Source organism: Polypterus senegalus, chromosome 10, assembly GCF_016835505.1.
Source record: "Polypterus senegalus isolate Bchr_013 chromosome 10, ASM1683550v1, whole genome shotgun sequence".
Taxonomy (NCBI): Eukaryota; Metazoa; Chordata; class Cladistia; order Polypteriformes; family Polypteridae; genus Polypterus; species Polypterus senegalus.
Window position 1 is genome coordinate 111,130,288 of NC_053163.1, and position 15,008 is coordinate 111,145,295.

General features: G+C 36.1%; 1 protein-coding gene across 2 annotated transcripts in view; it reads right to left on the bottom strand.

The window, feature by feature from the left end:
• Positions 1-15,008, bottom strand: part of smarca1 (SWI/SNF related, matrix associated, actin dependent regulator of chromatin, subfamily a, member 1) — an 87,265-nt gene that overhangs the window by 47,209 nt on the left and 25,048 nt on the right. For both annotated transcript variants that reach the window (XM_039766317.1, XM_039766318.1), the window contains exons 9-14: positions 13,035-13,103; positions 8,249-8,358; positions 7,943-8,169; positions 7,582-7,703; positions 5,836-5,988; positions 5,558-5,690 (exon numbers count right to left, since the gene is read on the bottom strand). In XM_039766317.1, coding sequence (XP_039622251.1) covers positions 5,558-5,690; positions 5,836-5,988; positions 7,582-7,703; positions 7,943-8,169; positions 8,249-8,358; positions 13,035-13,103 — 814 coding nt within the window. The remainder of the gene's footprint in view (positions 1-5,557; positions 5,691-5,835; positions 5,989-7,581; positions 7,704-7,942; positions 8,170-8,248; positions 8,359-13,034; positions 13,104-15,008) is intronic.

Sequence of the window (15,008 nt, forward strand, 5' to 3'; positions counted from 1 at the left end):
TGGTGGGGGTGGCATCTTGGGCATCGGCAAAATATTTTTACTTTTTTTTTGCGCGCGACCATTCTGCCCCGACATCATGCCAGTGCATTTTTGGGATTGCATAGGCACCAATCAGGGAGGAGAGGGGCGGGAAGGCGGGGGATTCTCTGGCTGGATGGCACAGCATCTAATAACCAGCTCGCAAAATAAAACAAAATAAAAACAAACCAACAAACACAAAAGCACCAGACATTACAATATAGACTTACTAGCAAAATACCCGCGCTTCGCAGCGGAGAAGTAGTGTGTTAAAGAAGCAAAGAAAAAGAAAAGGAAACATTTTGAAAATAACGTAACATGATTGTCAATGTAATTGTTTTGTCACTGTTGTGAGTGATGAGTGTTGCTGTCATATATATATATATATATATATATATATATAATATAAATATAAATATATATATATATTTACACACACACACAAACATATATATATACATATCTATACATATACACATATATATACACACACACATATATACATACATATATATCTACATATATATATACATACATATACATACACACATACATACATACACACACATATATACACACAAATATATATATATATATATATATATACATACACACACACACATATATAAACATATATATACATATACATACATATCTACATATATACACACACAGCTATTTCAGTATCAGTGCAATACGCTGCTTGTTAAAACGGATAACTCCCGCTCTTACGTGCAAGTCTGCGTGGATATTATGAACTATCGTATTTGTTCAAGTTCTATTTAAATTTTAAATAGAAGGAATTTTTATTTAGTCGACAGAAATATCTTTGGTAGGAATGGTAAAAACAGACAGGAATATTATTCCTGAATAAATCAACTCAAACCTTAAACAACTTATAATATTTTGCTCTCCATAAAAATATATCCTGTCTAAATTATACAAGTTAGAAATAAAGTAAACATTAAAAGAACAAACATTCAAATTTCTTTACTCTATTGTAATTTTATATTTTATAAAAAATAAACTTAGATTTTAAATATCCCAAAAGATTTTGCTCTCCATAAAAATATATCCTGTCAAAATTATACAAATTCAAATATGAACATGCTGCATAACAAAACCTGGAAATATAAATAAAATGTGTTCCTTTCAGCAATAACAAATCAAATCATTCAGTTGTCTTTGCTCATATGTCATTTTAGAGCTGGACGCCTGGCATCTTTTTTTGGCCACAGGTTCGTTTCTGTTTAGTGTGAGGTTCTGTGTTGTGGAGATTCTCAGGATGGATTGCAGGTGCTCATCAGTGAGGCGACTCCTGTGTGCTGTTTTGTTAGTCTTTATCACTGAGAAGAGCTTCTCACACAGATATGTGCTACCAAACATGCACAAGGTTCGAGCCGCATGTAGACGGACTTTTTTTGTTCTTCAAAGTCACCAAAGCGCCGTGCAAACTCAGTGCGCTCAGTTTATCAGCAAAGTGCGTATTTGGGAACACCGTAGTGACGACTTGGTTTAACATTACTTGGTAACAGGGAAAGTGGGGCAAGTGGTTGTGTCTCCCATAAAAGCAGCCTCAATTGAAATCACTTTGTGATTGTGCACGGGTAAAACGTCCGCTGAAGTGTCAGATTCTTATTTAATTCTTCTGCTTTCTGTATCTTCTGCATTGCATTCAGGTCTTTCAGGTTACCCTGATGTTTTGTTTTATAGTGCCATCTTAGATTAAATTCTGTAATTACAGCCACAATAGCTCCACAAATGATACACACGGGTTCAGTAAACATATACTCAGCCTCCCATCGGTTTTTAAAGGCTCTATTTTCAGAATCAACTTTTCTCTTCAGCATCGTGTGAGCTAGCGTTGCATTATGGGATCTGTAGTTTATTGTGTTACCAGCGCTTCATATACCCGGGCTTTAATAACAATAATACAGTATATAAAATGATCTCGGGCGGATATAATTACGCGGGCCGGATGTGGCCCTGGCCCTTGAGTTTGACACATATGGACTAAATAGAACTTGAAAAGATATATTTTTCAAATGTGATCGCACAATTCAGATAGAGTTGGCACTACAGCCTGCATGCCTCAATTAGTCATCCTCCCTCGCCTTACTTTTTACCGTTCATCTAATGAATACACTGAGTATGGCTTTACCAAAACAATCATTGATGGCGAATAAAGTATCCATTATTCGAGTATGTAGATCGGGTTATATATATATATACATATATATATACCCGCGTATCGCAGCGGAGAAGTAGTGTGTTAAAAAAGCTAGAAAAAGAAAAGGGAACATTTTAAAAATAACGTAACATGACTGTCAATATACAGTATTTGTTTTGTGAGTGTTACTGAGTGTTGCGGTCATCAAGGATTTGATTATCATTATTTCTTTCAATCAGGTTCGTATTTGTAGGATGTGTTGTGTTCAAGTTACATTCCGTGTTTGTCAATCGTTGTAAAGATGACAGGTTTCATTCATCGATTCGTTTCTTACTGCATCAATAAACAGCTCGTCTTCTTCTTTATCTGAGACCTGACACACTGCATGCACGGGTTTTTTTTACACTGTCTTCCTTTAGCGGGACATTGACTTTTTCCAACGTGTGCTTTGTTTCCGCAGTAGTTGGATTTATGAATATGCTTGTATGTATGAGACGCTTCATATTTTTGCTGCCTTTTCAATTGTGTAATTCGGTTTTGTTCAGCTCTTTGGAACTGTTGCCTTTTATCTGTGCACTCGTCAGTTCCGTGAGCCACTCGGTGTACATGCATCGAAGGTTCCCAGCTGTGCTGGTGCCATCTCCTGCTATGTCCATGGCTGTATTTAATGTTACCTTAGTCCTGGCACTTAAAACTTTCTCTCGCAGTTTCGCTGAGTTTGTGTCAAACACCACCCTGACCATCTCATCTTCCTCTCCATAAGCACAGTCCTTCACCCATGAATATTTACCCGTGGCAGTTTGCTATTGGATTGCCGCTGACGGACGGCCTTATATGGGCAGGCACTAAATTACAAACGCCAGCGGCAGCCTGTCTATGAACTTAATTTAAAGTGTAGGTTTACATCGTGCTTTGTTTCCGAAGTAGCAGAACTCATGAATATGGTTGTATATGTCACTCGCCGCTTCTTATTGTTTCGCTGCCTTCTCAATTATATAATGCATGTTTTCTTGAGCGCTTTTTTGAGGTCTTCCTGGTTTTCTATGTACTGCGTGATTACGTGGGAGGCATGATGATGTCACACGAAACTCCGCCCCCATGGCGTTGAAGCTCATCTCCATTACAGTAAATGGAGAAAACTGCTTCCAGTTATGACCATTACGTGTAGAATTTCGATATAAAACCTGCCCAACTTTTGTAAGGAAGCTGTAAGGAATGAACCTGCCAAATTTCAGCCTTCCACCCACACGGGAAGTTGGAGAATTAGTGATGAGTGAGTGAGTGAGTGAGTGAGTGAGTGAGTGAGTGAGGGCTTTGCCTTTTATTAGTATAGATAATTTGCACCAATGTGTTTTCTAAATTCTATCACACCCATATATGCAGGAAGTGAGCGCGAGGGCCCTCGGTGCGCCTGCTTGCTGCTGCTGCTATGCTGAAGTCTCACACACAACCTGTCGAAAGGGAAGGGGGGAAGGGGCGGGGTGCTTCCAAATAAAGCACATTTCATTCATAATATTGTCAGTCCAAGACAATTATGTCACAATTTTTCCTGGGTTGTGCGAAATCACAGAAATTGTTAGATGGGCGCTCCTTGTGCGAGCAGCATAGAGCAGAGTACAGCAAACAGGAAGAATAAATCTTCCTGTGTGAAGCTGACGCCAGCTCAATGCGAGTGCTCTCTCTATTCTTTATCACAGGTTAGTAAATTCACTATAATTGGAGTGCAAATTATAGTCTTTAAAACGCTAAAATATCGTCAATGAGATTTTGAACATGTTGATAAAATAATTTGAGTTAGTAAGAGTTTTTTTGTATGGATATATATGTTTGCATGCTAACTTACTAATGCAAATGACTCGCATAGTGGAGATTGGTAAGCGGGGAAAGTTAACCTGAAATAATAAACTGACTGCAGCTCTGGTGAACTGATGACTGGAGATGGTACTAAAGTGAAAATTCTTTGCACTATAACGAAATATTTTGGTGCTCTATAAATGTAAAATTTGATTTTTGTCTCTGTTAGACATTACATTTACAATAGTTTGTTTTATTGCACTGATTTTGTTCAGTGTTTATTAGAATGCTGGGGGGGCGCCTGTTTACAAGCATTAAGTTTTACTTTGTTGGTCATGCTCTCTCTCTCTCAAGGGTGGTGGGGTGACTTGTTTTCAATCCTATTTTTTGTAAAAATTGATCTATTTGTATGGAATCATTACAATAAAATTAATAAAATAAAAAAAAAAAGTAGTGATAAGCTGTACAGACATCAGTAATAATCAGTGTTTAAGTGGATAATGTCTGTGATAATAGCAGGTAGCACATGGGGTATCTACACAAGTTAATTGGAGAGCACAAGTAATGACCCTCAGAGTACCTGAACTGAGTACATATAACCAAAAAAAAAAAAAACAATCTACCATTTAATTTATCAGAACTAATAACAAAAACAATGGTTCTTAATTTGTGCGCAACTGGCCTGCTTAAAATGTAAGGACTTGGAATACATGCTAAACAACAGTGTCAGGCTGTTAACCTGTCTGTACATATTGTAAGATGAGCAATATTCCACGGCTGTGTCTACTAATAGATTAATTGGTTATGTATCAAAAAAATCTGTAGCCTTTAATATACCTGCAGGACATGCTGGGAATGGCAGTGCCATGGAGTCCCTGTTGGGTTTGTGGGTGCCGCCAGTGGGTGCAGCAAGCAAGTTGGATGGGAAGGACAATCAAATTTTGTCTTGGAGGAAACAAAGAGAAAAGAAATACAAAGAAGAACAAGAATGTTGTATTTGTGCAATTGGTACAAAGAAGCCTTTGTTAAGGTAAATAATTCAAGCCAGAACTTGTATCTGTTGAGGTTGTGTCTGGGGTTTCGGGTGCTACAACACACGCTGCAGGTCAAAGCTCATACAGCACTAGACAAACATAGTTTGCAGCTGCAAGTCTGAACATGTGCTTTGGATAATATTGTATAACATAAATTTCATGATATGCAGAGCCAGATTCCTGCACCAGTTTCTTATATGAATTAATTTAGGCACTACACTTTTGCTTAAGATATCAGTTTTATCAATTTAATTAATGTGATTGGTGAGAATAAGACACAGGAAAAGCACAAATTTTGCTTATGGGTATGTAATATCACACAAAGCCAAAGCCATTGTAATACTCCAATTCAATAACTAGCAACATTTCCAATATTTCATTACTTCCTCCAATGCATAACCAAAAATATTAGTAAATTGTTCACCCAACAGGCAGTAGATATACTTTTCATCACACCAAAATGAGAAAAGCAATGTGTCGTCTAACATAATGGGGCAAACAATCCCAGTGCTGCATCTCACTCTGAATACTAATGAGATACCTTGCTGTATAACAATGGAATCCAATCTGAGCTTCATCTCTGCTCTTTCAACAATTCTCTCCTCAACTGTGTTTTCGGTGATTAGGCGGAACACTCTTACAGGCTTTTTCTGTCCAATACGATGAGCACGATCCTGAAAACACATGAACAAAGCCAATTATACTACCATATAATAATAAAATAACCAGGCAACTGTGAAAGCAAGCATATCTCTTCTAAAAATTAACAATCCTAAAATGAACGATATTTTGTAGCCAACATAAGACCTGTTTACCAACCATTGCTTGCAGATCTACTTGTGGATTCCAGTCAGAATCATATAAAATGACAACATCTGCTGTGGCCAAGTTAATGCCAAGACCTCCCGCTCTTGTGCTCAACATGAAGATGAACTTTGAGCTGTTTGGGGCGTTGTAGGTTTCGATAGCTTCCTAAGAGGAATGAAGCAAAATGTTAGATTTAATTAGTATGAAAAGTCAGGAAGACACATTCAACAGCATTTAAAAACAAATTACAATTTTTCTGCCAAATAGTTTGATACTTTTATAAATGGGAACAGGAAAGACCAAAGAATACTAAAGTTGCAGGTGAGACCACCAGAACACAGAAAAAGCCACAATGGTAAGAGGAGAGGCCCATCACATGTCAAAGTAAATAAGAAAGCATGACCAGCTTAGGGACAGTAAGTTCTTTATGTGTTCTTTATGAAACAAGGACAGGAGTAAAAGAGATGCAGCCGGAATGTACACATGCAATGATACCCAATGAAACTAAACAGCAGTCATTTATTATCTTGAATTGCACTAATAGTCTTCATTTAAATAAAGGTGGCATTGAGCTTCAAAACATTTCACATGTTACACTTAGCAGAGTTTAACAGAAATCTAGACTTAAAAATTCTACAATGTCAGAAGCTCCTCCCTCAATTACTCTGTTAAACCAAGAAATAATTGTATTGTTGATTGGATAAAGTGAGACTTTATCCTTTTTAACAAATTTACTGCGAGAGTCACAGTGCTGCAGCAGATTCATTGCAACTCAAAAATTATGGATTTAAATTCTACTTGATTACTGTCTGTGTGGAGTTTGCCCATTCTTACCATTTCTGGGTTTTGCCATGGCTGCACACGTTTTCTACTTATATCTTAAAGATGTACAGTTCAAATTAGGTGGTAATTATAATTTGACTTGCTGTGGTGTTGAGTCATTGATGGGTGCCTTTTCAGCTGTTAGCTCCTGTTTTGTACCTGACGCTGCCGCAATGAGTTCTGGGTTCCATAACGTACAGTAAGTAGATTAAGCAGGTTCAATAATGGATGGATGCATTTTTGGAACAAAAAACAGTGAGATTAGTGAATGTCCAAGGTAATGTTTATGTTTTGTATACAAGTCAAGTGAATGGGGACCTATTTTAAAGTAGGGTCTTAACAAATTTTCTTTCTCATTATATCTTCTGTGTCACAGGGGAGCTGATTTAGACTACCCACAAAGAGGCAAACAACTGTAGGAGGTATAGAACTGACAGGAATTTCAACAGACGTATGTGTTTCACAGTACTGTGTCAGTGTAACGAAGTAGATTTCATCAGCTCTCTTCTTTTGAAATTACATAGACAATTTTGCAACACTGAGATACTAACTGTCTGCTGCAAGTTAATGTGACAATATATGCAAGAAGCTTTTCCATCTGACAGTCAAGATGGGGAACAGATAGGGCACTATAGCATAAAATATCACACTAATGATTGAATGAATCTATAGTGGTTTTTATCTACATAGCACTAAAATCAGTTAAATAAACTGTACTTTACTAAATGAAGTATGCATAAAATTTTTGGTCTTGCCAAAACTTTTTACATTTCGTGGCAGCTATCTACATTACCACCATTGCTTTTAGTTTAATAATTCTTTCTAGTAACACATCACCCTAAGAAGAGGGTCAAAACCAAAAGAGGACAGATTGGCAAGGTGGAAAAATGAACACCTACTTAATACTTGAATCTTTTGCCAAATATTTCACCTTACCTCTCGCTCTTCATGTGGGGTTTTTCCATCAAGACGACAATACTCAAAACCCCTCCACATACAGTAATCTTCCAAAATGTCCAGAACACGTGTCATTTGGCTAAAGATCAGCACCCTGGAGCCTGTGAAAACCAGTATTACACATGAAGTTAAACATTAAACCCTGACTTAGCATGAATCTGAAAAGGCATTTCTTATCTCTCAAGTGAAGAGTTCTTTTTGTACCTCTTGCATTCTGTTAGTGAGTAGCAGCATATATCAAGGCATCATTAATTCTTTTGAAAAGCACAGTCTGTATTGCAGTTTACAAAAACAAGACATGAAAAGCAGCAGCTATCCTGTTTATACTCCTTGCACGCACCCTGTTCTTTAACTTTGGGAAGAAGCTTGTCCAGTGCCAACATTTTACCACTGTTAGTAACCAGATGTGTATCAGTGGTGTATGGGGGACCAGGCTCTGCCCCATCAAACAGGTAAGGATGATTGCAGCACTTGCGAAGTTGCATAAGAATATTCAGCAAACGCATCTTATCCATCTTTCCTGCAGAGTTTAAAATGTCTATGTCTTTCATTAGAATCTTTGTGTACCTGAAAAAGAAGAGACCAGAATTCAAGCATATTTTTTAAAATAAAATAAAGCTATTTTTTGGTGTTTTCAGAGTATTACCATTCTCTCTGCATTTTACTAAACCCAAGGTAAATTTTCACTTCTTTTTTGGGAGGCAGGCTTTTCTCCACTTCTGCTTTGATGCGTCTCAGCAAAAATGGCCTTAGCACCTAGAAGAGAAATGCATATAAGTAACAGCATGCATGCATTGAACTTCTTAAATAGTAATAAGTATAAAAAGTAAAAATGTTTAGATTCTTTGATTTCTTGTTTAAACGTATGTCCTTTTTAATGTTGGCTCAGGCATAGCCTCTGAAAATGAATATAAATGAAGATAATTTTGAGAAGCCTCTTCAAAGTGAAGTGATTCAGAATAGCATTTGTTGCAGCTTCAGAGCTCTGCAATGCTGTACTGTAAATCCTGCAGATCCCTTTACACTAGATGACCTGAATCATGTACTGTAGTGAAGAAATCCATTTTTGAAAGAATTTTATAGATTATTTGTACTCAGTTTCTTTGACAGTTTTTAATCTAACAATTTCCATCATAAGTGAATCTACCATTTATAAACACTTCATTACATTCAGCATTCTTAACAGGAAAGAAAGACAACCTATGTACTGTATTTGTTTTTGTTATATAAGCTTAACAATATAATATAAGAAGGGCCACCTTTCCAAATATTTTGAGTTCTTTTTATAACTGGCAAGTGTGGGTCAGTAGGTTATCCCATATGGTCATTATTGAAGCTTTAAAAAAGGAGAAAATCACTTTCTATACCTAAGTCTGTTTCAGTTAACATCAGATTGTTTTCTTCATTTTTTGCATACCTATTAGATTCAATCAAAATGTTTGCGCAGTAGGTGAAAAAAACACCCATTACATGTTGCTAAGCCCACAGAATTTGCAAAAACAGTAAGAGTGCATGTTGAATCTTTTTAAATGACCATCAATTTGAGAATTTCGTAAGACAATGGGCTGTTATTATTGGCTAAAATGTGTGGTATTGGTTAAGGATTTGGGGCCTAGAAATTCAAATTCTGAGGTTGTGGGTTCAAATCCCACTACTGTGTGATCATGAGCAAGTAATTTCACCTGACTGTGCTCCAACTGCAAAAACAAAAGAAATATAACTGATTGTATCTCATTATGTTGTAAGTTGCCTTGGATAAATGCTTCAGTCAAATAATAAGTAATAGTAATATTAGTATTAGGTCACTAAAGCTGCTTACTCTTGAACATGCTATGAACATTTGGCCATGAGGAATACATTCCTGCACTGGAGCATGTCTGCTAAACAGAAAAACTTCCACCTAGGTTTACCTAATCGTTATTACATGTTTATTATTTTTATATGTTTTATGCTGTTCACTCAAGTGCAGTAATTCATGGGTACAAATTCAGCCTTATAAAATTAACTCACTTTCTTAGAAAAGTCAAAAAGGTAAGCCTATTATTAAAACAAAACAAATATGAAACCACATTGTTGTTTCATAAGACTGTTCTTACAATGCTTGCTGATATGTGTTATACAGTGCATCTGGAAAGTATTCATAGCGCATCACTTTTTCCACATTTTGTTATGTTACAGCCTTATTCCAAAATGGGTTAAATTCATTTTTTTCCTTAGAATTCTACACACAACACCCCATAATGACAACGTGAAAAAAAGTTTACTTGAGGTTTTTGCAAATTTATTAAAAATAAAAAAACTGAGAAATCACATGTACATAAGTATTCATAGCCTTTGCCATGAAACTCAAAATTGAACTCAGGTGCATCCTGTTTCCCCTGCCCATCCTTGAGATGTTTCTGCAGCTTAATTGGAGTCCACCTGTGGTAAATTCAGTTGATTCAACATGATTTGGAAAGGCACACACCTATATAAGGTCCCACAGTTGACAGTTCATGTCAGAGCACAAACCAAGCATGAAGTCAAAGGAATTGTCTGTAGACCTTCGAGACAGGATTGTCTCGAGGCACAAATCTGGGGAAGGTTACAGAAAAATTTCTGCTGCTTTGAAGGTCCCAAGGAGCACAGTGACCTCCATCATCCGTAAGTGGAAGAAGTTCGAAACCACCAGGATTCTTCCTAGAGCTGGCCGGCCATGTAAATTGAGTGATTGGGGGAGAAGGGCCTTAGTCAGGGAGGTGACCAAGAACCCGATGGTCACTCTGTCAGAGCTCCAGAGGTCCTCTGTGGAGAGAGAAGAACCATCCAGTAGGACAACCATCTCTGCAGCAATCCACCAATCAGGCCTGTACGGTAGAGAAACAAAATTCTCTGGTCTGATGAGACAAAGATTGAACTCTTTGGTGTGAATGCCAGGTATCACGTTTGGAGGAAACCAGGCACCACTCATCACCATGCCAATACCATCCCTACCATGACACATGGTAGCAGCATCATGCTCTGGGGATGTTTTTCAGTGGCAGGAACTGGGAGACTTGTCAGGATAAAGAGAAAGATGACTGCAGCAATGTACAGAGACATCCTGGATGAAAACCTGCTCCAGAAGGCTCTTAACCTCAGACTGGGGTGACGGTTCATCTTACAGCAGGACAACGACCCTAAGCACACAGCCAAGATATCAAAGGAGTGGCTTCAGGACAACTCTGTGAATGTCCCTGAGTGGCTCAGCCAGAGCCCAGACTTGAATCTGATTGAGAGGTGCTGCAAAGAGGAATGGGCGAAACTGGCCAAGGATAGGTATGCCAAGCTTGTGGCATCATATTCAAAAAGACTTGAGGCTGTAATTGCTGCCAAAGGTGCATCGACAAAGTATTGAGCAAAGGCTGTGAATACTTATGTACATGTGATTGCTCAGTTTGCAAAAACCTTAGGTAAACTTTTTTCATGTTGTGAAAAAAGTGATGCGCTGTGAATACTTTCCGGATGCACTATACACAATGAATGGCCACCATCCTTTAAACAAAATACAACATTAGAGGGAACATGACCGAATACACAATCGTTTTTAAGTCATTACTTTCTTTATTCAAAGAACAAAGTTTTACAATCATCCATATGAATAAGTAATAGTTCCTGTAGTTTCAAAGCTTGGTATAATCACAATTAAATTCTTCCTATAATTTGATATCAGTCTCTTGCAACACAGTTGGAGAAGTTTAGCCCAATCTTGTTTGTAGAACTGGTTTAATTTAGACACACTGGTAGGTCTGTAAGCATGATTTGTTCATTTCAGATCTTGCCACAGCACCACTATGACCTGTCTGTCCTTTTGACCATCCTTTTGTTTTAGCCCATTTTGTGTTGACATCTCCTGATCAAAACTTTTGTATTATGCATCCTTGGACTACCCAACCTCCTTGGTTATAATACTGCATATCTCAACCTGAAAGGAGCCTGCAGACACAGTTCAATTATAAGGAATCTTCTACTTGCTGTCATGACAGAATAGTAATGTCTTTTACAGAAACTACAGTTATAAACTTAGCACATACTAAACTGCTTGGTGTTGGATTTGGTGTCAAAACTTTTTACATTTCTAACTCAGTAGATTTCACCAAGAATTCGGATTCCGGCAAACATGCGTTTCATGTTTCTTAGGTGTATTTGTGATGACACAAAGAAGTTGGAAGTAATTATTTTTTTTGCAGATTCCTGCAGCTAACTTACCTAAGGGAAGGAAACATGTGTGCTCACTTGTCTTGTTTCCCCAATGAGTGCCACGGATGGAACATTCATGTAAACAACCACCAGTATGACAGAAGCATATGCTAGCGTAGAAAATTAATTTATTTTATGAATTGTTTTCAAGGGTTACCTGCTATATTTTTTTTAGATTTTGGTTTCATGGACTTATTATTTCAATACATTTGTTAAAATGAAACTTACTTAATTTTGTAGTTTTTTGTAAGAATACTAATCTCACACATTATCAGAGACACTGAATTTCAGTAATTGTCAAAATTATTTAGTTTCTAGTGACTCTCAAAATACAATAACGTTATCTGCTCTACTAATTTGCATGCGTGACATTTTATTTTGCAAGATTTTTCATATTTAAATTATGCCTCATGAAAAAAATGAGGTTTAATTGAAACTTAGTACACTGACTACATTTACACGTAGTAGCTTTTGTATTACAGCCAGGGTCTATTCCCATGCTTGTGTTTATTTTCCACTTTTTAATTGTGTTTGAAGTATTTTTCATGTTTATATGTGCTTTCAATGTTTAATTTTTTGCTTAGTATTCATGTACTGTATCTTTAAATGTTCTTTCATTTCTTTACTTTGTGAGGGGAACTCAAGGATGTGGAGCCAACCTGGTGCACAGCTGCAGGGACTTCCTGCTAGGTGTTAACTAAAGTCCTTAGAGTACATTTATGAGTATTTGGTTGTTGTGATTTCTTGTTTTTTCACTTCTTTTTTGGGTTTGATTGTTGAATTACATATTGGAACTTGTTTGCTGTGGATTCTTTTCATGTAAATCCTTTTTGCCTTATTTTTTTCACCAATTGGCCATATTTTGCTTTTTTTGTAAATTACAAATTAAAAACATCATTTATAAAAATTAGCATTTACCTTGCCCTTAGGCCAGTCAGGGCCCCATTTTAGGCCCATTACACAGAAGCCTGCCAGTGGAATTTGGGGTCAGACTGTATGAAGTGAGATGTGGTGGATGACTGTTTTAGAGGACTTACATACATACACACCCTTTCCTTAATGAGAAGCAATCAAATCATAACAACAACACATTTTTCTGCTTAGAAATTAACTTGTTAAATCTTAAGGAAAACAGAAAAAGCTACATGAAATATTTCTGCTTGAAAGGGCAAAGTTGGGTTTGTTTTAGTAACACTGGTGAAGATCAAACTTACCACATGTAGTCTTTCTACAAGTTTTTGATCTCCAAGGCAGTTATTGGTATCAAACCATGAGTCAAAATCCTAAAACCAGAAAACAAATATCAGTCAGTATGAAAGCAAAAAATTAAAGACATTATGATGTTTAATATATTACTATTTTAAAATGTCAGATTAAGTGTTACCCTATTCATCTCTAGAACTGTTTTTGTTTTTGTTTAATTGTCAACATTCACAGAATTAACAATATAATTTACATTTTTATCTTTACTATTAGAGTATAATTATTAGGGTAATAATTATTAATTTTCATTATTACATCTTAGCCTTTGCCTGAAACTATTATGGGGGTTCTACAGTCATTTGAGATGGCTTAGATAAGGAAGCCATTACAGGACATAAGGAACATTACAGGGCCTTAAGAGGTCCTGGCATTAACTGAAAAGTTAGCCTACACTGAAAACATTTGTTGTCATTCTAGAACAGGATGGAAAACACCATAAATGGATGGTACACCCTCTTTAGGAAGACAGTGGCCCAGGAATAATTATTAATCCGGTGTCATGAAGATATGGAAAGAACAATAACAGCTTTTTGTTTTTAGGTGGTAGCAAAGGAGTCCTGTACACTGTACCTGAACTCCTTCTTTAATTTATGAAGAAAACACTACCTGAAGAATGGGTGGAACTGTACAGATAACATGGGGTTTATGATTACAAGAATACATTGAGCCACTACTGGGACCTCAAGGATTGAGAATAGAGTCCTAGAGGGCAATCCTGATCTCAAAACTGATTACTATGGCAAGCCAAGTTACCAAGTTACCAATCTGATTTATCTAGAAAAAAAGATGTCTTTAAATTATTTAGAGATATCTTTAAATGTCAATTTGGCTTACCAAATTTAATTCCAAATTATTAGTGTAATTAATTAATTAATTATATATTCATAAAGTGAATGGAAAGACATACTTAAGTCACTTAAATGCATTGTCAAATAATTTAAAGACATATCTAATTTGTAATTCATCTTAGAAGACTTTACTCTAAATCTCAGAAGACTTTACTCTAAAGTGTTGCTGAAATGTGTTACAATTACAACCATTTAAAGATGTATGTAAACAATATACAGATATCTTTAAATCACTGCCTAGCATTTAAAGACATCTTTAAATTAATTACTGATATACTTAATTGATTTACAGGTATTTTTGAAAGAATGCTTGCACAATTATAGATTACTTTAACTGATTTACAGATATCTTTAAATTAATTATAGATTATCTTTAAATCACTTCTTTATGTGAGATGTTTAACGAAACAAGATAAGCTTAAAATCCCTTCCTTTATTTAAATATAAATTAAGGATATGCCGAAGTATCTACTTAACTTATACAAATTACTGTTTAGCAAATTTAAAAAAGTTTTTAGGTCTTCAATATACAATTTCATTGTGCATGCAAAGAAACATGCATGTGGTCTGACTTAAAGAAATGCATATTTGAATGACATAGAAAAGACACTTCTGTTTGACTGAATTAAAATCGACAAGGCCATTTTGCTTGCAGGCTGTTGTTTTCATTTGTCCCTATCACAATAATTTAAAGTTATCTTCAAATATTTCAAAGTAGTTTAGATCACTTAACAATCTCTCTTAATTATGACTTGTCTTTCCATAGATTAGAGTGCATGGAAAATTAGATAAACCTTGTTTAGTAAGTAAAAATCCCTTCTAATCAGTAGAAGGAGAGAAAGACACAAAGGCGATATTGGGAGTACTGATGTAATACTAAATTGGATTTGGAGACCCATCTCAAACAATAAGCAGGGGTTCAATACCTGTTCAGGCAGGCCCACACAGGCCATTGGCACACTGTTTTTCTTTCTTCCATTTAAGTGTATTGTTGTATTTGTAATGATCATTCACTTTCCTTATTATTATTTTTTTTTTTTATTATTTTGGTTTCAGAGATGGATTAAAGGGCATTTT